General features: G+C 51.1%; 1 protein-coding gene across 1 annotated transcript in view; it reads right to left on the reverse strand.

Annotated features, from left to right (window-relative positions):
* C7H6orf132 (chromosome 7 C6orf132 homolog) overlaps positions 1–14257 on the reverse strand; it is a 34501-nt gene extending 20244 nt beyond the window's left edge. The window contains exons 1-2 of the mRNA XM_061146705.1: positions 13920–14257; positions 3108–3214 (exon numbers count right to left, since the gene is read on the reverse strand). Coding sequence (XP_061002688.1) covers positions 3108–3214; positions 13920–14064 — 252 coding nt within the window. The 5' untranslated portion in view covers positions 14065–14257. The remainder of the gene's footprint in view (positions 1–3107; positions 3215–13919) is intronic.
* Positions 14258–22358: the final 8101 nt, after the last annotated feature.

Below are 22358 nucleotides of genomic sequence, written 5' to 3' on the forward strand. Positions count from 1 at the left end.
AGCTGAGGAGACCCTAGCAGACCATCCCATGTAACCCTGCTGATGGGTGAGGAGCCAGAGGCCCCAGGAGAGGAAGGGCCTCATGACCCAGAGACAGAGCCAGGACTGGTGCCCGTCACAGACACCGAGAGGTCCCAGGGTCCTTCTCGTAACTGGCCTTTGGTGGCCAGCTGCCTGGGGAAGTATGCAGTTGGCCAAGATATTTCTCCATCCTCTGCACTTTCACCTCAATAGGCAAGGAAGGTCTAGGAAGGAAGCAGAAGCACCAGCCGTGCCCTTCCCCTCCTCATCTTGCCCTCCCCTCTCACACCGTCCCACGGCGGGGCTCGTGAGGGGTCATGAGAGCAACTGTGAGCTCAGAAGACGGCCTGGCCTGGATGGCACTCAGCGAAGAACATGGGCCTGTCATGGGCACTGCAGCCTGCCCCCTCCCCTGCCCCAGGGTCAGGCCTGGGAGGAGCCCCCTGAGTGTGGGAAGGCAGGACAGCGGGGGCGAGGCCCAGCTGTGAGGCGGTGTCATAGCCCAGCTCCCCACCCCACCTGGCTGGGCAGGGGGGGGCTGGGCTGGGGGGCAGGGTGTGCATGTGCACGTCTGTGTGTGAACCCGCACCACCCGCAGTTCTGTCCTCCTGCCTCTCATTCTCCCGGCCTTCTGCCCTGGCGAGAAGAAAGCAGAGGCCCCAGTCCAGAGCCTAAGGCAGAGGAGTTGGATTCCCCGTAACCCAGGAGTGGGTGATGAAGGATGCTGAGGCTGCTTTGTATCTTAGGACCTGAGTCAGGAGCAAAACACGTGCCAGGGTCACAGGTGGTCAGGCTCAGGGCTCCTAATCTCAAGGTGCATCATAGGTGGATGTACGGGGCCTGAGATCCCTGTGCTGGAATTGTAAGCAAGATCATGTGGATGTGGCCCACAGCCTCAGCATGGTCTCAGAGGGGTCGGTGATCCCCAAAAGGCCAGGCAGGAGTTCAGAGAGGCAGACACAGGAGATGCAGGTGGTTCTGCAGGCTGATGCTGGCAGGGAAGAAGGAAAAGCTTCTAGGTTGTAGGTGGAGGGGCAGGTAGGATGGCCCGATAGAACTTGGACCCTGGAGCCTGGCTACAAACCCCAGCTCTGCCATTTATGAGCTGCCTGTCCTTGAGCATGTTACTTCCCCATCCTGAGCTTCAGTTTCTCTATCAGTTCAGTTAACACACGCTAGGCACTTGGGATGGTGCCTGAGACACAGGAAGGCACGTGTCGGCCACGATCTCATGGCCCGCTGCACGGTTGGCACTGAAGGCATGGAATGACCTTCCCTTTCTGGGTTCAGTTCCTGCCAGTGTAAAGGGAGGCTTGGTGTGGACCCCACGAGGTCCCTTTCAGTCGTGGATTCATGGTGTGTTCATTCCCTCGTCCTCACCAATGAGGGGCTGTGAGTTTGCTGGGGAGAAGCCCTCATCTCCTGGGACTGGGTCTGAGGCTTGCCCTGAAGGACTGTTCCCAAGCCAGTACCAGCCAGCAGACCCTAACCCTGGGCAGCGCTCCCAGTCAGGCCCTGGTTGGCCCAGATCAGATCCAAACCAGAGGACCCAAACCAGAAGGGAGGAGGGCAGAAAGGCATGGACCTGTGCTGTTACTCAAGTGGTCCAAAGTGGATGGGTGGGTAGAGGCAGGGATATAGGATGCTGACCAATCAGAACAAACTCAGTTATGCCGCATTAACCCTTTACTTGCTGGTGCAGACCTCAGAGAGGAGCTAAGAGAGCAAGAGCCACTCAAGGGGCGACAGCCATTTATTTCAATATTTTATCAACCACAGTGGGCACGGGTGTGTCAGCCCTGGGTGCCCACCGCTGCAATTCTGAGTATGCGGAGGTGGTTGTCCCAGGAGGTGCTGGGCAGAACTTGTGGGTGCAGGGACCAAGGTGTTGGGTGCTGTGAGGTCTAACGGGCCCCTGAAAACTCAGATCAGGATTTGGTGCCTTCTGAGTTGAGGCAGAACAGAGCCTCATGGAGGTATGAGATGCTGTGACCCCTGTGACGGTATTGTCCCAACCAGGACCCAGGTCTCACGGATGGTAACGAACCTAGAATTTATGAGGCTGACTGTTTAGGTCTAAATCTGGGCTCTTGTATATGGTAGCCCCTGACCATAAGTGGCTATTGAGCCCTTGAAATGTCCCTGCTCAGAAGCAGGATGTGTGCTCAAAGTGCGACACACTAGACTTTGACGACTTAGCGTGAAAGAAAGAATGTAAAACATCTCAGTCGTACCTTCTACGTTGGTTAGAGTTGGAATGATCATCTCAGGGCTAATTTTACCTATTTCTTATTCATGTTGCTACTAGAAATGATAAAGTTATACACGAGGCTCGCACTGTATTTCTATTGGACAGCACAGGCCTAGGCTGTCTTGGAAAAGCCAGAGCTCTCGTCACAGTAAATAGAACCAGTCACAGAGAAGTTGTTTTGAGTCTCCTTCCCTTGTCAGAGAACAAAAGCCCAACCACAGGCTCCAGAAGGGAGTGTTTGGTTTCTGGCAGTTTCAGACTCACAAATAAAGCAGTCCACATGCCCTTCTCCCAAGGGTCACTGCTATTTGACCTTTGAGACAGTTGAGGTGTCGCCTCTTCCAGGAAGCCTTCCTTGACCATCCCCTGTGGCTAGGTCGGCTGCTCCTGCTCTGGCCTATGTATTAACAGTCTCTTTACCAATTCATCCCCTATACTGGGCAGGGGGTTCCTTGAGCAAAGCTGGCTCAATCATCTCTGAATCCCAGCATTCTATGCAAAGCCTGGCATGGAGCAGGCAGCCCCCGGTAAGTGCAGAATAGGAGTCCCATTGAGCTGGAGGTACCCACTGCTGCATTGCTTCTGCACCCAAGTTCCCCATAACCCCTCCTGAGGTTTCGACTCAAAGGAGCTGACACCGCTAATCTCAGCCTTCCTGTCGTGAACCACACCTCCTCCCAGTAGCCGCCCTCAGTTGGCATCAGGAAGGAAGGGGATGGACAGAGGGTGAGGCTGATGACCACTCGGACCAGGGCAGGTGGGGCTGCCTCCTCTGTGGCAGCCCAGATGGCCCGCCCAGAGAATACCCTCTGACCTCAGGGCAGAACATACTCACCAGCGGAAGAAAAGTGAGCAGGGGCCGGACCCTTGGCCGAGCTTTCAGCGTGGCAGTTCCCGACTCACTCACGGTGTCAAACCGGTTGTCTCCATAATAGATCCCATCTAGAGGAGACAAGAGAGGGGAGACCATGACTGGGGATCAAGGGCATGGGGGCCGACTGCAGTTCCCAGTAAGGAAAACCAAGCCCCTTGGTGGCCCCTGCTTGGCTCTGCCTGGCGCCTCTTCATGACAAGATCCTATAGGTGGGTGTGCGCTGGAAACAGCACTGCAAGGGACTCCTCGGGGTCTCCTGGGGCTTTCGGCCCCCAGCAGCCATCTGTCTTCTGATCCACCCACTGCAGGATCTGAGCCTTCACTCCCACAACAAGACCCTCCTTTGGGGGTGCTGAGAGCTTGGCCAAGGCCCCGACTAAAGCTTATCTCTGAGAGAGAGAAGAAAACAAGCTGTTTTCTCTCGAGTGTTTGAATTTCTAATCTGAAACAAGCAGATGGGGCCACCCAGTGGCTCAGCACCCACCTTTTGGACTCTGCTAACGTGAGATCTCTTTCATTTATTTGTTTGTTTATTATTTATTTGGCTGTGCTGGGTCTTAGTTGCAGCATGTGGGATCTTTAGTTGCAGCACACAAACTCTTAGTTGCAGCATGAGGGATCTAGTTCCCTGGCCAGGAACTGAACCCAGGCCCCCTGCACTGGGAGTGCAGAGTCTTAGCCATTGGACTACCAGGGAAGTCCTTAACCCAAGATTTCTTTAGCCCCCAAACCATCAATGATTGGGGGTCATGGCTCCATTTGAGGTGCCCTTGAGGGCAGAGCAGAAAGAATAGGACAGTAGGGTCCACCTGATTTAATACAAATCCCAGCTCCACCATGGACTTGCCATGTCACATAACCTGTCTGAACCTCAGTTTTCCCATCTGTACAATGGAAGCGATGATGGGGCCAGCAAATGTGGTTCTGTTCCCTGTAGAAAGATGATACAGAATATTTCTCTTCCTCTAGTTGCTGGACCTGTGCCCTGGGTTGTTTCTACAGGAGTGGGAGGGAGTGAGACGCTAGTCACATTTTCTCAACCAATCACCCTCATGACTCTTAGCACACTTTCATGGGAATTTCCCATCCTGCCCCCAGATTCACACTGTCACCTCCGAGAGGCAGGAGTCACTGCAGACCTCCTACTACATGGGCCGTGAGCAAGGAGGACTTTCTCCATTTATGGGACGTGGAGGACTTCCTCTTCAGCCAGAGAGGACAGAGGAGAAAAGTCAAAATTCCAATGAACTAGTATCCTACTAACTGAAACATTGGATGAATGGTGATTACTTTTCCTCTTGTACGTGACTTTAGGGAGAAATTGCAAGAGTTTACAGATCTGACATAGAGGGCCTTGGATATGACATGGAGGCTCCAGGGGGCACCCTAGAAATGGGGCCCAGAAACCTTTGTGTGTTGCCCTACCAGGCAGAGAGTTGGCTGGCACATTCCAGATTCTCCACATTTCTGAGGGACCAACACGGCAAGCTTTTCCCTCGTCCCTGGAAATTCCAGTTCCCAGCACTGCCCCATCCCATAAACTCTGGGCAAACCCGATTTCCCAGTGTGGCTGCCAGGCTCCACGCCTGGGCCTGGAGACCAAGATGCCAGGGGGTGGGTGGGGAGGGAGAAGAAGGTTGTAAGAGTATAGATTTGGCCCAATCAGAAACAAGAAAAGTAGAGATAACCACAGCTCCAACAGCTAACACTAAAGCCCACCCAGTTCTCGCTGGCTCTAATGTCTCACCAGCGTGTTGACACCAGGGTTTCCTGGGACATTCTCTAGACAGGGCTGTTTTGAAACCAAGGACCTAGATCTGACCTGGCAGCCAGATCCATGGCTGCCTGACCCCTTAGTAGGACAGGGGGTGGGGTGGGGACTAACTCAGGCATGCTCCCCTCTCTCTCACTATTTCATTTAAATCTGCACCAGTGTTGGGGTTAAGGGAGCATCCTCTCTGCACTTGAGTTACCACAATACTAATAGTTACTATTGTGTACCAAGGAGTTTTAGGGGTTTCCTGGTAGCTCAGCTGGTAAAGAATCCACCCGCGATGCAGAAGACCCTGGTTCAATTCCTGGGTTGGGAAGATCCCCTGGAGAAGGGATAGGCTAGCCACTCCAGTATTTTGGGGCTTCCTTGGTGACTCAAAGAGTGAAGAATCTGCTTGCAATGAGGGAGACTTGGGTTCCATCCCTGGGTTGGGAAGATCCCCTGGAGGAGGGCATGGCAACCCACTCTAGTATTCTTGCCTGGAGAATCCCCATGGACAGAGGAGCCTGGCGGACTACAGTCCATGGGGTTGCAAAGAGTCAGACACGACTGAGCTGACTAAGCACAGGAGTTTCAGAAGCAAGCAACCTGGCAAGCTGATCACTATAATAGCAGTAATAATATAATACCAGGTAGAATTTATTGGACACTTGTAATGGGTCAGGCACGCTTCTAAGCATCTTTCATGCATGCTCAGTCACTCAGTTGTATCTGACTGTTTTCAACATCAGGGACTCCTCTGTCCAAGAATGCTGGGTTGCCATTTCCTCCTCCAGGGGATCTTCCCAACCCAGGAACCGAACCTGCATCTCTTGCATCTCCAACATTGGCAGCAGGATTCTTTACCTCTGAGCCACCTGGGAAGCCCACAGATTCCATGACTCAGCCCATCTTCTGAGGCACTGTTGTCTTAGTCGGTTTGTGGTTGTTTTGAACTGGGGAACCCTTTCTAAGAACATGATTGTTCTCTGGAATACCTGTGGGAAAGGAGCAGCTCTGGTAGAGACAGGAGTGGAAGGCCCAAGTGGCTCCCTTCCACGGGAGCACCTCTTGGAAATACAAGTTGCTTTCCCAGCTCTAAGAGGTGTGACTGGGATTCAGGGAAGGAAATATGATGAGGGAAGCAGAGGCAAAGTGGTGTGATGTGTGAAAGACTCAGCTGGCCGTTGCCAGCTCTGAAGATGGAAGGGGCCATGAGGCAGGGAATACAGGCAGAAGGTGGAAAAGGAGAGAAAACATTCTCTCCTAGAACCTCCAGAAAAGAACAAAGTGTTGCCGACACTTTAATTTTACCCCAGTGAGATCAGACTTCTGATCTACAGAACTATGAGATATTAAATGTATGTTATTTCAAGGGGGAAAAAAAAAAAGAAAAAGAGGTGTGTCTGGAACCTGACACACTTTCCTGGGCCCCTCATACCCGGGCTCAGTTCCCAGCTGGTCAAGTCACACCAGCAAGTGGGGTAAGTGTGACCGCTACTGTATGCTGGGATGCCCGAGAGTTCAAGGTCAGGGCTGGGGCTTTCTGAGTCTCAAGGTCAAGGTCTAAAATAAAGAGAAAGACAACAGAGTCAAACTTTGGGGATTTTCCTGCAGAAGTAAATGAACTCTGCTGGGATCAGTGTCAGGGACACTAGAATAACTTTCTGGGAAGCCCCCTCCTCAATGGAGGAGATAAAGGAGGACTTCTTGAGGGAGATGAAGTCAGGAGATGAAGCTGGTGACAGAGAGGAAGCTGGATGACTCTACCCATGGGGGCAGAGCCACCAGGAGGCGGGTGGCCCTTTGCTCCCTTGTCAGGGAGAGTCTGGACCCTTGGGGCTGCCCTCTGTGCTGATAGGGAGACTGAAGCACAGAATAGCTGGGGGCGGGGGGGGGGTGGCGCTGACCCAAGGTCTCAGAGCAGCAGTGGTGCCAGGGCCCAAATGGGGTCCCCCCTTGCAGTGTTGGGCTCCAGGCACAAATAAGGGGGTGCCCTACACATGGCACGTGGCTTATTGCCTCTCCCCAAATAGGCTGACCTAGTTTTCTCAGTTTGGAGCAGGGTGTGTGTGTGTGCGTGTGTGCCTGTGTGTGTGTATTATGTGGAGGGGGGAACCGCCAGCTCTGGGGGAGCTGAGGACTGGGTACCCATGGCTGCCTCACTCCTGGCCCTTCCTTTCTGCTTCTCCCCAAAAGGAGGAACCTCTCACTGGGCTTTCTTTCCTCACAGAGCTCAGGGGTGAAAGCCTGACAAAATGCTCTTCCTGCCCCAGCCCCAAAGCTGCCCATGGGTCTCCATGGAGGCTGAGGTTCAGGACAGTTATTTAGCTCCTTCCTCAAATCCTAGATAGGTCCAAACTAGAGAGGAAATGAATGATAAAAATGTAACTGTCTGGGACTTGCCTGGTGGCCCAGTGGCCAAGACTCCAGGCAGCCAATGCAGGGGGCCCGGGTTCGATCCCTGGTCTGGAAACTAGAGCCCATATGCTGCAACTAAGAGTGTGCCACAACCAAGCCCTGGCGCAGCCAAATAAAATAATTGTTTTTTTTAATGTAACTGTGTGATACCTGATACGCATGTTATGAGCTAGGACCATTCTAAGCTCTCTTTACATCCCTCTTCACACACCTGTGTGGGAGGCACTCTTACTATCCTCATCTGCCAGATGAGGAAACTGAGGCTCAGAGAGGTTAAGTCCCCGGCCCAGGGTCCCACAGCTGGTGAGTAAAAAAGGCCAGGATTCAAGTCCAGGCAACCTGACTCTAGAATCCAATTCCCTCTGGCTACAGCCAGCACAGCAGGGAATCAGCGCAGGAATTTGAGATCTCTTTGCTCAGTCTCCAGTGAGGCCTGGAGGAGACAAACGCATTCAGGAGTCAGATCTGAGGTCGTGGCCCAGCTCCTCTGCGTAGCACCTGAGGACTCTGAGCACTTGCTCAGGCTGGGTTGCCCCACCATCTAATGGGGGTCCTTTTGGGAGAAGCCTCCCAAAATCAAGGGAGAGAGAAAAGCTAGCAGAGCTGAGAGGAAGGCTGGGGTGACAGTGCGGGGTCCCAAATTGCCGGGAGCCCCCAAATGACCCCACGAGCACTGGTCACAGGTCTCATCGAATTCCAGGTGCTTGGGGCTTCTCTGGTGGCTCAGTGGTAAAGAATCTGCCTGCAGATGCAGGGGACAGGGGTTCGATCCCTGATCTGGGAAGATCCCACATGCCATGGAGCAGCTAAGCCTGTGCTCTAGAGCTGGGCAGCCGCAACTACTGAGCCCTCATACTGCGACTACTGAAGCCTGCATGCCCTAGAGTCTGTGCTCCGGAACAAGAGAAGCCACCGCAACGAGAAACCCGTGCGCTGCAACTAGAGAAAAGTCAGCAACGAAGACCAAGCACAGCCAAAAATAAACAAATAAATATTATGTTCTTCAATAAAAAATTCCAGGTGCTTAGGAAGGGTGGTGTTTCTAGCTGGGAGAGTTTGTTACCTTGACCAGAGTAACCCAGAACCCCAAAACAGGCCCCAACCTCCACCCCACCGAGGTAGGGCATCTGATCCTTGTCCCTTGGCTGGAGCCCCAGCCTTTCAGGGACGCAGCTAGGGGGCCCCATGTGAATGTAACCCACAAGCGGCTGATGAGGCCCTTCCTTGCTAATTAACAGGGCCACATGACAGGAACCTGAAAAGGCTGGTCTGTCCCAGCAAGTCTCAGCAGGTCTGACCCAGGGTGCCAGAGAGAAGCCTTTGTCCAAGGGCAGAGGGGACGCTGAAGGTGGAGCTGGGCTGGGCTGGGAGAGCCACATAATAGGGGAGGGGGGACCACTGGGGGGAGGAGCCTCGGGGTTGGGGACTGGAGGAGGAGGAGCGGAGCAAACAGATACCCCCCCACACCCCCGCCCGCTTCCAGGCTAGGACACGCTCCCCAAAGGATGGCCTACAGCCCTGGTGAACTTCACCTGAGAACTTGTCTGAAGTGCATCAGAATCTGATCTTAACAAGGTCCCGGGTGACTGGATGCACTAATTTTTGAGCTGCCTGGAGTCAGACTGACGGAGCCTCTGAGTGTTTCCTCAATTGAGAAAACACCGTTTTTAGCATAGTGCCCGTTTCAGTAGATAAGCGCCTGCTAATGCAGGAGACTCTAGAGACATAGGTTCCATCTCTGGGTGGGGAAGATCCCCTGGAGTAGGAAATGGCAACCTACTCCAGTATTCTTGCCTGGAAAATCCCATGGACAGAAAAGCCTGGTGGGCTACAATCCATGAGGTCGAAAATGAGTCGGATATGACTGAGCATGAGGGGAGAAAATAATAATGATTATGATGGTATTATTATCATTAATTTATTGGCTGGGAGAGAAGGGGCATGCTGTAGCCTGTAGTGGTCAAGGAAGGGCCTGGCTTTCTAAGTTGAACTACAGGAACAAGAGGAGATTATATAATGGGACAGCAGAGACGGGCGTGTGTGTGTGTGTGTGTGTGTGTGTGTGTGTGTGTGTGTGTGTACTGAGCTGCCAGCAAACCACAGCACACCTCCAGGGGACGGAGTAAACAGAAATCTCCTTCACACTCCTGCCACGCACAGGTCAGCTTTCCTTTCAGGAGGCTGGTGCCAGCCTGTCCCGGGCCAGAAATATGTGCTCAGCGCCTGATGTTCATGGCTTTCTACCCGTTAGCTTGGCCTTAGACACACGGTCCCCAGGAGCATGACTACTAGAACCTGCAGCCACCTTAGGGAGAATGCCCAGGGGTTCTCATGGATAAGGAACTGGGATAGGCCCTATACATTTATGTAGAACTGCAGGAAGTCCTCAGTGGGGGAGAGAACGGCCCAGCTCTATCTGGGGAAGGATTCTCAAATTTTGCCATACAAAAGAATCACCTAGGGGACTTCCCTGGCAGTCCAGAGGCTGACTCTGTGTTCCCAACGCAGGGGGCCTGGCTTCGATCCCTGGTCAGGGAGTTAGATCCCATATGCTGAAACTAAGAGTTCATATGCCGCAACTAAAGATCCCACACAGACAAATTAATTAATTAATTAAAAAAAATCACCTGGGAGTTGGTGAAAAGTCCAGAACCTGGGTCTTAGCCCAGAGGTTCTGACTTCCTATACCTCAGGTGGGCCCCCTGCTGCAGGAATCTGCATCTTAAATAAGCATCCTACGTGAGGAAGGTGACTTACATTTCAGAGGAAGGGCCCCCAGCAAGCAGTGTGTCCCATTGGTGGGGTAGGGTGGAGTGAGAGTAGATAAGGAAATTTGGCTCAACTAATCCAAGAGCCAAGGGAGGAGTCCAGAGCCACTGGCAGCCTGGTCTCCGGCTGCAGCAAGTCCCTTATCATGAGATTTGGAAAGATCCACATCTCTGTTTTCTCACGTACTTTAAAAACAATTGTGTGGCCTTTTAAGACCCTTGCGTGGCCCTGGTGAGGAGGCCTAGGCTTCATTAGGAATGCAGCTGCATTAAGTGAAGCGCTTCTAATAGTTACTGGATAAATACCAGGGAAATCCTGTAAGGAAAAATCTACCCATCACCACACTCACATGACTGTTTGCATTTTACCTGCTGCACCCAGCCTACCCTTGTGCAAACAGATTTTTACATGCCTGTAGCCAAAGAGCAAGTGCTTACTCCTTAATTCCCTTACATACTCCCCACTGATTTTCTTCCCCCTCCGTCCTACCAGCTGTTCTCCAAGGGTATGGATACTGCCAGCATCTCAGAGAATGTCACAGACTCAGGGACCCTATGAAACTCTAATCCCAACCCCTTTGAGACCTCTTCACAGATCAGTTTCCTCTGGTCTACAGCAATGTTAGGAGGAGGAACTGAAGCAGGAAGTGCTCAGAGCTGGACATGCCCTGATAATAATAAACCACACAGGAGTTGACAGATTTGTTCTGTAAAGGGCCAGCTAGTAAATACTTTTGGCTTTGTGAGCCACACTGTCTCTGCTGCAGTCACTCAATTCTGCCCTTAGTAGCAGGAAAGTAACCAGAGATGATATGCAAATGATGGGTGTGACTGGCCATGTTCTAATAAAACTTTATTTACAAAATCAGGCCATGGGCCATAATTTGCCAATCCTTGTTTTAGTGTTTTTCCTTTCAATGCTCTTCAAAACACTGCCATATACAAAATTCAAGCAATCATTCTGTAAGGAGCCTGGACACCAGACTGCTGGACCCACTTAACAGAAGCAAAAAAACCTGAAGCCTAGAGAGTGGTTAGGCCCCCAATTATTGACAGAGGTGGACTCCAAAATAGGTCCAAGGTCTCCATCACATCCTAGAATCCTCAACACTAGTCCTTCCTGTCCCCAGCTCCAACACATGTCCTGCTTAGCAGGAAGACTTCTGCTACACCCAGTGGTGCCCCGGGAAATACCCTCAAAACACTGGACAGGCTATTCTGCTGGCTGCACATTGCTTCCCACCTCTCCACGTGGTGCAAGCGGCCGAGTCAGCTGGAGACCCACCTGTGCCCTGGGGAGTGGGAGGCTCCCTGGGCTCCAGCCCTGCTGGTGGAGGCAGCAGCTGGCTGGAGGTGACAGGGCACCATGCCCACATCTCTTTACTAACCCCACTAACTGTTCAGCATAGGCAAAAGTGTTGGGGAAGTTATCTATGGCAAAAATGTAGAGAAGTATGTAAAGCAAAAATGTAGGAAGTGTGCAAGGAAGGCATTCCCCTTGGGGAAGGAGTGTGGAGGGGAGGTATTCTCACGTAGATGCCTCTCCATCCAAATTCTCCCTTGATTACCTTCCACTTGCAAGGCTTCCCTGGTGGCTCAGATGGTAAAAAATCCGCCTGCAATGCAGGAGACCCAGGGTTCGACCCCTGGGTCAGGAAGACCCCCTAGAGAAGGAAATGGCTACCCATTCCAGTAGTCTTGCCTGGAGAGTTCCAAGAGAAGTCTGGTGGGCTACAGTCCACGGGGTCTCAATGAGTCGGACACGACTGAGCGACTTTCATTCATTCATACCTTCCAGAAAGTCACCTCTGCAAGCTGGAGTGTGGTCTCTGGAGCCCCACAACCTGGGTTCAAATATTGGCTCTGCCTCATGAGGGAAATTTGAGGGCAATGAAAATGTTTTAAAACTGAATTGTGCTGACAATTACACAACTTGATAAGTCTATGAAAAAAAAGAAAAAACTGAGTGAACTGTACACTTAAGAAAATCCTGGCTCTGGCTTCCCTGGCTCAGTGGTGATTCGATCCCTGATCTGGGAAGATCCTACATGCGCAGAACAACTAAACCCGGGCACCAAAACTACTGAACCTGTGCTCTAGAGCCTGGGAGCCGAAACTACCAAACCCCACGCGCCTTAGAGCGATGCTCAGCAACAGGAGAAGCCACCACAGTAAGAAGCCCGCGCACCGCCAACTAGAGAGTAGTCCCCACTTGCCCCAAGCCCGTGCAGCAATGAATGCCTAGCACAGCCATAAATAAATATTAAAAAACAGAAAAAAAGAAAATCCTGGCTCGATCATTTAAAGCGGTGTGCTCTTGGGCATGTTACGTAGCCTCTCTGTGCCTCCGTTTCCCCATCTGTCCAACAGGAATAACAGTCCCTACATCACAGGCTAGATGAGGATTAAACAAGTCAACAACAGGAGGACTTTAGAATGGTACCTTGCACCTAAGAAGGGGTCAATAAATGTTTGGGATTCAGGTGAGGAGAGGTGTTTAGGCCTTACAGAGTTGTACTTGGCAGGACACATGTATTTGCTAAGTTCCTAAGCCCTGCCTCCAAACTGCCCTGGCCCTCCTACCTTTGCTCCTGCTGTTTGCTCTGGAAATGCTGGGTGCCCTTCTCTCTCAGCTCACATGCTAGTTCCAATCAGAGGTCACCTCTCTGTTCCTTTTGCACTTACTCTTTTATAACAAAGGCTCAGAAAGGGCTAAACGGCATTTGCTCATCTCCGTTCACCAGCCAGCTGAGATCCTTGGGTCAGAGAGAGGCGATGTCTCATTTGCCCTCTCCTGTCCGGGTGTCTTGTATCCTGATCCTGTTAAGCTGGGGGCTAAACTGAATCCAAGAGCAGGGGCTGAGGCTGTGACATCCTCTGGGGGTCCCCACACTGGCCATAAAGATCAGTGAAGGTAACGGGGTGACAATGAAGGCAGGTGAGCTAAAGCAGTGATGGGTGACCCTCCTCGGGCCCAGAACCTCTGATCAGACACAAGAAGTGAATTTCTGGCCTCACCCGACTAGATTCCCTCTCAGTTATAGAAGGTACAAATTGCAGAAAGATGCAGTGATCAGATGACCCACAGGCAGAGCCCAAAGGCAGGGCAGGTATGATATTTTCAAATACCTGCAGACACATCAACCCGACTCAGGGGCCAAGGGCAGCTGGCAGTCAGGAGGGGCTTCATTCATAGGCACCCGAGGTTGACCTGACAAGGGCCTGTGACCCCAGAAAGAGACTGGGTGACTGGCACAGCCTGCTATCCTGCCTCCTCAGGGTAGAGGCGGGTGTGTGGGCACCCAGATAGCAGCTCCTTCTCTGCCTGCCACGCCAGGCCAGGCGAGGCCCGGCTGGGAACTGGGAGAGGGGGAACGGTGGAAGCAGAAAGAGTAGGAGTTGAAGGGACCATCCCCAAGTCCTCAGATCCAGGCAAGGCTTCAGACTCAATAGAACTGCTGCGGGAAGGGTGAGGGAGGGCACCACAAACCCCGGGGAAGCCTTTCTGGCAACAATAAAGCAAACATAACTTCCTCCGAGGAGGGAAAACAAACACCTCGGGAGAGGGACAAGGATCAAATGCGTCCTCCCCCTCAAAGATCTCTGAGCTTGCGGTGGGGAGGGGCCCCTCCTTCCCTTTCCCAGAGACCTCCCTTTGCCGAAGGCTCCTGCCCGGCCAGCGCACAGGTTCAAACGCGTTGCTTCCCCACCGCGCTGGCGCGTCTCCCGCCCTCGCGGCCGCGGATCACCCAGAGCCCGGGGAGAGGGCCGCCCTCGGGGTGGGGGACCACGCGGAGGCCCCCGCGCGCTCCCGCTCCCGGGCGCACTCACCGAAGCCCCGGGTCCCCTCCTCCGGAGCCTCCTGGGTGAAGATCCAGGGGGGGTTGGTGGCGTAGAGGGAGGTGGCGGGCGGGTTGGCATGCTTCTTGCCGAAGAGTTTGCTGAAAGTGCCCTGCACCGTCGGGTTCTTTTTCATGCTGCCGCCGGCCGCGCGGGCGCTGGGGGAGGACCGTCCCTCGCTCGCCTGCCCTGCTCGGGACTGGACTCCGCGCCGTCTCCCCGGGGGCCTCTACCAGGCCATGCCCCGCGCCGTCCTCCCCGCCCGCGCACCGGGCGACAGGTGCTGGGGGCGCCGCCGCTCGCCGAGAAATGCGAACTACCTGGACAGGTAAGACGCTGCCGCTGCGCCCCGGCCCCGCCCCCCGGCCGCCGCCCCCGCCCCGCCGCCCGACTCCCCCGGCTGCATTCCTGCCGCCTCCTTCCACAACTGGCCATTGTTGGCGGGTCCCGGTGGGCCGGGGAACCTCGCCCAGCCCACGCCCAGCGCGGAGACGACCCACCCTCTCCCCGCGGTGGCCTCCCGGCCCTCCTCCTCCGCCCGCTTCCCCCGAGGAAGGGAGGGGGCAGGCCGGGTCCCCGCTTCCAAGGCGGTTCGCTACCAGGACAGTCCGGAACTTGGGGAACAACTCGTGCGTGCAGCATTGGGGCGGCGGCTGGCCGCAGCGCGCACGCCGATGGCTCCTAGAGGCCCTGGAAGAGTGGGCCGGGAATCATCCATGCCTGTAAGGAAATGCCTATAGGAAAAAAGGGAAAAGCGATAAATAAAAGCAATAAACTAGTGTCCCAACCTGATGACTAGGGTGGAAAATATCCTCGTTGACAAGCGCCAAAGAGAATGCAGGATGACTGAATCTTGGCGCGGTTTTGTTTTTACATCAAATTCTTTATTTTTCTGTGAAGTTGTGAATATATATATATTGATTGAAATACAGTTGAATCATAACATTGTATTATTTTCAGGTGTACAACATAGTGATTTAATATTTTTATAGATTATATACCATTTAAAGTTATAAAATATCAGCTATATTCCCTGTGCTGTACAATAGGCCCTTGTAGCTTATTTATTTTATCCATAGTAGTTTGTGCCTCTTAATTCTCTACCCCTATTTTGTCCTTCCCTCCTTCTTTCTCCACTGTTCTTCACCCCAACTATTAATAGTTTTGTTCTCTATGTCTGTGGGTCTGTTTGTTTTGTTACATTCATTCGCTTTACTTTTTAGATTCCACGAATAAGTGAAAACATTTAGTATTTGCTTTCTGTCTGACTTTTTAAATTTTTTTTATTTTTTTTTCATTTATTTTTGTTAGTTGGAGGCTAATTTCTTTACAATATTGTAGTGGTTTTTGTCATATACTGACATGAATCAGCCATGGATTTACATGTATTTCTGTCTGACTTTATATGCGTAATACTCTCTAGGTCCTTCTATGTTGTGGCAAATGGTAAGTTTTCATTCTTTTTATGGCTGAGTGGTGGCTCAGTGGTGAAGAATTTGCCTACAATGCAGGAGACGCAGGTTCAATCCCTGGGTCAGGGAAGATCCCCTAGAGAAGGAAATGGCAACCCACTCCAGTAGTCTTGCCTGGAAAAATCCCATGGACAGAGGAGCCTGATGGGTGACACTCTATGGGGTCGCACAAGAGTCAGACACAGCTAAGCAACTAAACAACAAAAGTATTCCATTGTGTGTGTAATGTATACATACTTATGTGTATACTTATAAATAAAATGTCTTCTTTATCCATTCATCAGTCGATAGACACTTAGGCTGTCTCCATATCTTGCCTATTGTAAATAATGCTTCTGTGAACATTGGGGTGCATATATCTTTGGAACTGTTTTTTGTTTTTTTCAGACATATACCTAAGAGTGGAATTGCTGGATCACATAGTAGTTCTATTTTTATTTTTTTGAGAACCTCCATACTGTTTTCCATAGTGGCTTCACCAGTTTACACTCCCACCAACAGTGTCAAGGGTTCCCTTTCATCCTCTAAGTGAATGCAATTTTTAAAAACTTCCGGTAGTTCAAGCCCACCGAGGTTCAGTTCATTCCCCAGGGGGACGAGCTGTGCTCCTTTAAGATGCTTCATATACTATTCTAGCTTGGCCAGGGGGTGGCCTTCCACCAGGGGAGGTCCCATCAGATGAGGACCTGAGACTCTGCGTGGAAGATTGAGAGAGTCAGGCCATGGGGGCGGGCGGGGGGGGTTACATTTGAATGCTTTCTGGGCACCAGGGGTGGAAGGCTAGTGTGTGTGTGTGTGTGTGTGTGTGTGGCGGGGGACAGTAATCGCGTCACAGAGTTGAAGTGCTTCCCCTGAGCTATTCCATCAGAACCCCCAGCTGCATTTCCCCTCCTCTTTCTCCCAGACAGTTGGAATGGCACCCCTCTTTTACCACAGACCTTTCCCCTCCAAACTTTTCATTTTGAAAACATTGAAACAGTAAAATGACCACCTGCGCACACACACACACAGTTCATTTTCATTTTGCTGACGGTTCATAAGTGCGGGTATGGCACATCTCCCTACCCTGACCACTACTTCAGTATCCATTGCCTAAGATTAAGGACATTCTCCTAATGACCACAATGCAGTTATCACACACCATAAATTTAACATTGATCGATACACTATTAATATCTAAAATATACTCCCCATTAAAAATTTCCCATTTATCCCCCAACGTGTCATTTTAGTTTTTTATTTTTTTCCAACCCACAGTTCAATCAGGACTCACACATTGTGGGACTTCCTTGGTAGTCCAGTGGCTAAGACTTCCTGCTCCCGGTGCAGGGGGCCCAGGTTCAATTCCTGGTCAGGGAACTTAATCCCACAAACTGCAACTAAGAGTTTGCATGCCACAACTAAAAGGTCCCACATTCCGAAATGAAGATCCCTCATGCCGCAACTAAGACCTAGCACAGCCAAATAAGTAATTTTTTTTTTAAAAAAGACTCACCCATTGCATTTGCTGGTCATATTCCTTTAATCTCATAATTTAAGACAATCCTCTGCTTTTGTTTTTCATGACAGTGGCATTCTTGAAAAGTCCACTCCAGTGTCAAGGGACAGGATGAGAAGGGCCCTCAGAGCTTGTGGCTGGGAGGTCATCGTTTTCCCACCAGGAGGGGAGGGATTGAGGAATGAATCGGGGGACAGAGCATCTTTAAAGACACTGTGCTCCCCAAAATGTTTTTGACTGGTGACACATCCGTGGTTAACCTTGTCCTACCCCACCCACTCCCAGGGCACTCTTGTTCAGAATATGTGTGGAGGCTTCCCATGCCTGTTGCCGTGCTGAAGGTTTAAGGTAACTGGAGCTAGAAGACAATTATAGAAGTCTTATTTCTACCTTGCAGGGTCTTGGGGTCTCATCAGGGAACTGGGTTTACATGATTCAAGGTGGCAGACCACGATAACTAAGTACAGAACAGTGACTGCTGCCAGTGATACATACACAGCAGGAATTCAGAGGAGGGAAGAATAGCCTGGGCTTCCTGGAGAGGTCCAGGAAGGCTTCTTGGAAGAACTGAGGCTTGAGCTGGCCTCTGAAGGATGACAAGGATGTTGACAGAGACGGGAAGGGCATCCACACATACCCACAGGATCCGCCCCTCCACCCCCTACCTCTACATCATGGCTCCTCCCACTGTCCACACGGGAAGGGCATAAGGGGACTCCTGATGCCGCCTCATGCCCTGGACATGATCACAACCCAGTCAAGTGCTCTAGACACTCAGGCACAAGATAGGGGCTTCCTTCTTGGAGACCTCCCACCTTGGGTAGCTCCTGGGCTCTTACACCCTGAACCATCCCCGGGAGAGTCACCATCCAGCAATGCCATTCATACACAACTTCCACCATGTAAATAATATTCTTGTTTTTAAATATTTATTTATTTGGCTGCACCAGATCTCAGCTGTGGCATGTGAAATCTCGTTCCCTGACCAAGGATCAAACCTGAGCCCTCTGCATTGGGAGCTCAGAGTCTTAGCCACTGAACCACCAGGGAAGTTCCTATAAATAATATTCTTGTGAAGGATCCAGAGAAATCAGAGACATGGTTCCTGAGTTCAAGTTGCTTTAGTCTATTTGGGGAGACAGGGAGAGACACATGGAGAGGTGAAGGGTGAGGAGGTAAGTGAAGAGGAGGAGACTAACAATGGGATTAACAGAGATTCAGAGAAGGAGAAAACAGGGTGGGCTGGAGGATCTGAGGAGGGCAGGCAGGAAGAGCAAAGACCTCTGCAAGGGCTCAGGGTGGTGAAACTAGGAACTGGGAGATGGAAGAGAGGTCATAGCAAGGTCAGCCAGGGTGTGACGCGCTTAAAAAGGCAGAAACAACCCAGATTGTCCAGTTAAAGATGACTGGTTAAATAAATGATGGCATAATCACACAATGGAATAATCATGCAACTCTAAAAATGAATGAGTCAGCCGGCTGTGTCCAGTTTTCTACCAGATAAACTGATAAACTGTTGACAAAACCGTGTGTGTGTGTGTGTGTGTGTGTGTGTGTGTGTATGTTTTACCATTTGGGGCAGGATAGGTGGCTCAGATGGTAAAGTGTCTGTCTGCAATGCAGGAGACCTGGGTTTGATCCCTGGGTTGGGAAGATCCCCTGGAGAAGGAAATGGCAGCCCACTCCAGCATTCTTGTCTGGAAAATCCCATGGACGGCGGAGCCTGGTAGGCTAGCGTCCATGGGGTCTCAAAGAGTCGGACATGACTGAGCCACTTCACTTTCACTATGTATAATCTTATTTGCTTGTATTGGCACAGAGACATTAAGGAAAGACAACCGAAGAAACTAGTAAAAGTGGTTACTAGCGGGACGTGGTGGGAACTGGGAAAAGAGAGTGGGAGGGAGAATTCTCACTGAATGCTGTTTTACACTTTATAATTTTCAAACCATGGGAAATATATTTGCTGTTAAAAAATTTAAAAATAACTCGGCAGGAGAGTTTAGTCTAGAAGCACCATGGGGCTTCCCTGGTGGCTCAGTGGTAAAGAATCTGCCCGCAAATCAGGAGACTCAGGTTTGATCCCTGGGTTGGAAAGATCCCCTGGAGAAGGAAATGGCAACCCACTCCAGTATTCTTGCCTGGGAAATCCCCCGGACAGAGGGGCCAGGCAGGCTACAGTCCATGGGGTCGCAAAAGAGTCAAACATGACTTAGTAACTGAACAATAACAAATGGACCCACCACAAACCAGCCTCTGCATCACCTGGGATCTTACTAGAAATATAGGACCTCTAGCTCCATTCCAGATGTTGAGCAACCTCTTGAGACGTCCATTTGTTCATCTGTAAAATAAGCTGTTAATTTAAACTCATTATGAGATTCAGTGAGTTGTTGCATTAAGGTACCCAGCAGAAGATCTGCAATATATATTTTTTGAGAGTGTAATTTAAGCAGTTTTAAAAAAAGAAAATTTATTGCAGTATAGTTGATTTAAAATGTTGTTAGTTTCTGCTGTACTGCAAAATGGGTCAGTTATATATCAAGACCCCTGGGTAATTCAGGAGCATGTTATAGTTTGAGAAGTTCAGGCCTAGAGCTGGTGGTTACCAGGTGACAGAGCAGGCAAGGGTAACTGGTGGCTAACAGCTGTTTGTAAGGATCTTTAGCAGCTGGATGAAAGACCAGGAGAAGGAGAAAGAGTAGGCTGAGGGACTGTGGGAGGCTGTATAACTGATCGGTTAATTGCTTAATCATTTGGTTAATTGACATAAGCAGGAGGGACAGGTGTGCTGGTGGCAGAAAAAGAAAAAGTTGTTAGTTTGTGGAACACTTCTTAGGAAGAAGAAAAGGGCGTGGTAAACAGCTTGCATATAAGGAAATAAAAACAACTCTGAGCTCCTTTCCTCATCTGTAACATGGGAGTAATAACAGTATCCTCTCTGAGGGTCATTAGGAAGATTAAATAAAATAATAGATGTGAAGTGCCAGCACAGGGCCTGGCACCCAGGGGCCATTCCTCAAGTGTTTGCTCATTTCTTCCCCTTCTGGTTCCTTTGCCTTAGGGGTTAGCCTTGGGTGGGGGTGGTGGAAAGGGGGGAACCAGGGTGACGCATGAACATCCAGAAGGGCTTGAGGCTGCAGAGACAGCAGGGCTCTCCCTGCCCTCTACCCCCATTTCACCCAGATTCCTTTTCCAAGTTGGTGCGTGGAGAGGTGGGGGGCTGTTTCAGACAACTTTGGAGGCAGGCTCGGGGCTTGATTCTCTGTCCAGCTCAGCCCCTTGCTGTAGCCCCACTTCATCTAATGACGACATCTCACACCTGGTCCCCCAGGAAAAGAAGCAGCCAAATAACAGACTCCCCTCCAAACAGCCAAAAGCCCAATCCTGTAATTAAATCTTGGCTTGGCAGTTACTTAGTCACCTCCAAGAGCCGACTTTCCTGGCCCGTTCTGGAACGTGGGGTTGGATGGGGGCCCGCCAGGTGCAGTCTCCCCAGGGACCCAGCCGGGCCTTTGTCAAAGTGGTGGTCTCCCCTCCGACAAAGCCAAACGCTCCTGGCTGGGGAAGTGCACTCTGCGTGTGGGAAGGGCAGGCTGAGAGACACCGAGAGTCACTGCATCCCCACCCCGGGTCTCTGTGGCAAGCTCTGCAAGGGCAAGAGTCAAAACTCCCATCATGGCAACTCCCATATCCACTGAGCTGCGGATCACCTTGTCCCACCGCGTGCTCCAGGTGGGAGATGCCTTCTCCCAGACCAGCTCCTGACACTCTTCCCTTCAGCCTGCAGGGTGGAGTGGGCTTCAGTCTCCACCCACCCCCTCTGCCAACCCCAGCCTTCCTCTGGGCTGGGCAGGTGCCAGGAAATGTGGTCAGGCTAAGAGGAAGCCTGGCTAACGTGGACTGCTATGTCTTGGTCCTGGTGCCTGAGAGTATGAGGATCCAAGATCCAGCCCTGAGTGGGGAGTGGTGTGTTTGAGGGTGCTGGGGAGGGACGCATGCATTCCCCTTCGTAACCATGGGCTCCATGGGTGGTACCATGGCAGAACGGGAAAGATCCTTGCTAGGGAATAGGTTTGAATCCTGACTCTGTTGTTTAGCAAGGGTGTGAACTTGGCTGAGATACCACCACTCTGAGCCTCAGTTTGTTCATCTGTGAAACAAGGGCTATTAATGTAGGTGGTTATGAGATTCAGTGAGATAGAGAGTTAAAATACCCAGCAGAGAGTCTGACTCACGGTGGGTACTTAGTACCTCTGTGCCCTCACCCCAGTTCCCTGCCTTGACTTTGGGCATGGATGTGCTGAACAGAACAACAGACAGAACGGAGCCCCTGAGAGGCTGCACAAAAGCAGTACCCATTCAACAAAGAAGGAAAATTCATTTCTTCAAGAAGGAAAATTCCACGGGGGCCCAGGAGATGGGGTGGGGTAGGTGTTTACAAGGTTAGGCTCAAAAGCCTGGCAAAAATATTCCATTGTAAAACACATCTTACCATCTGAAATCATGTGTGCATATTAAAAAAAGATTGTTTAGTACAAAAACAAGAACCCAAATCTCATGTATATTGTGACTCTAGGTAGATAAGGTGTATTTGTGAATGGACAGCCAGGGGTTCAAAGGGACCAAGACCGTGGAGCTGACTGGGAGTGTGGGGGTAGCGGGGCTGGGGAGCAGGCGGGGAATGCTAGGATGACAGGTGGGGCTTTTACTTTTCAGTAATGTGCTCTGTTGGTAGGTCATTTGTCTTAACTTAAAATTCTACAAATAATAAAGAACATTATTTATTTTTTAATATTGGCCATAAGGGTTCTTTGTTAGGTAAGAGAGCTTTCTCTAATTGTGGCTCACAGGTGCTCTAGTTGTGGTACATGAGTTTAGATGCCCCACAGCATGTGGGATCTTAGTTCCCCGACCAGGGATCGAATCTGCATTGGAAGGCAGATTTTTTTAAACCACTGGACCACCAGAGAAGTCCCAAAGAACATAATTTAGCATGGAATATATTTTTCCTTTTTTAAAAAAGGAACACTGGATGGGGGCCAGCATGGAGATGTGGATTTCAGTGCCACTAACCTCCAGTGAGACCATGCAGGCTTCCTGAGTCTCAGTCTCTCCATCTGTAAAGTGGGATGCTCATGCTCATGTCCAACTCTGTGACCCCATGGACTATAGCCCACCAGTCTGCTCTGTCCACGGGATTATCCCGACAAAAATACTGCAGTGGGTTGCCATGCCCTTCTCCAGAGGATCTTCTTGACCCAGGGATGGAAACTGCTTCTCCGGTGGCCCCTGTATTGGCAGGCGGATTCTTTACCGCTGAGTCACCTGGGAAGCCCTGTGAAGTCACATGGTGCGCTCCAACACTCAGGTGTGGTTTTCCATCTGAGTAACGTGTTCGTTGGCTGGCAGAGCGGAGGCAGAACAGCAGACGAGGATCTCTGGTGTCTCCTGTGCAGG

Source organism: Dama dama, chromosome 7, assembly GCF_033118175.1.
Source record: "Dama dama isolate Ldn47 chromosome 7, ASM3311817v1, whole genome shotgun sequence".
Taxonomy (NCBI): Eukaryota; Metazoa; Chordata; class Mammalia; order Artiodactyla; family Cervidae; genus Dama; species Dama dama.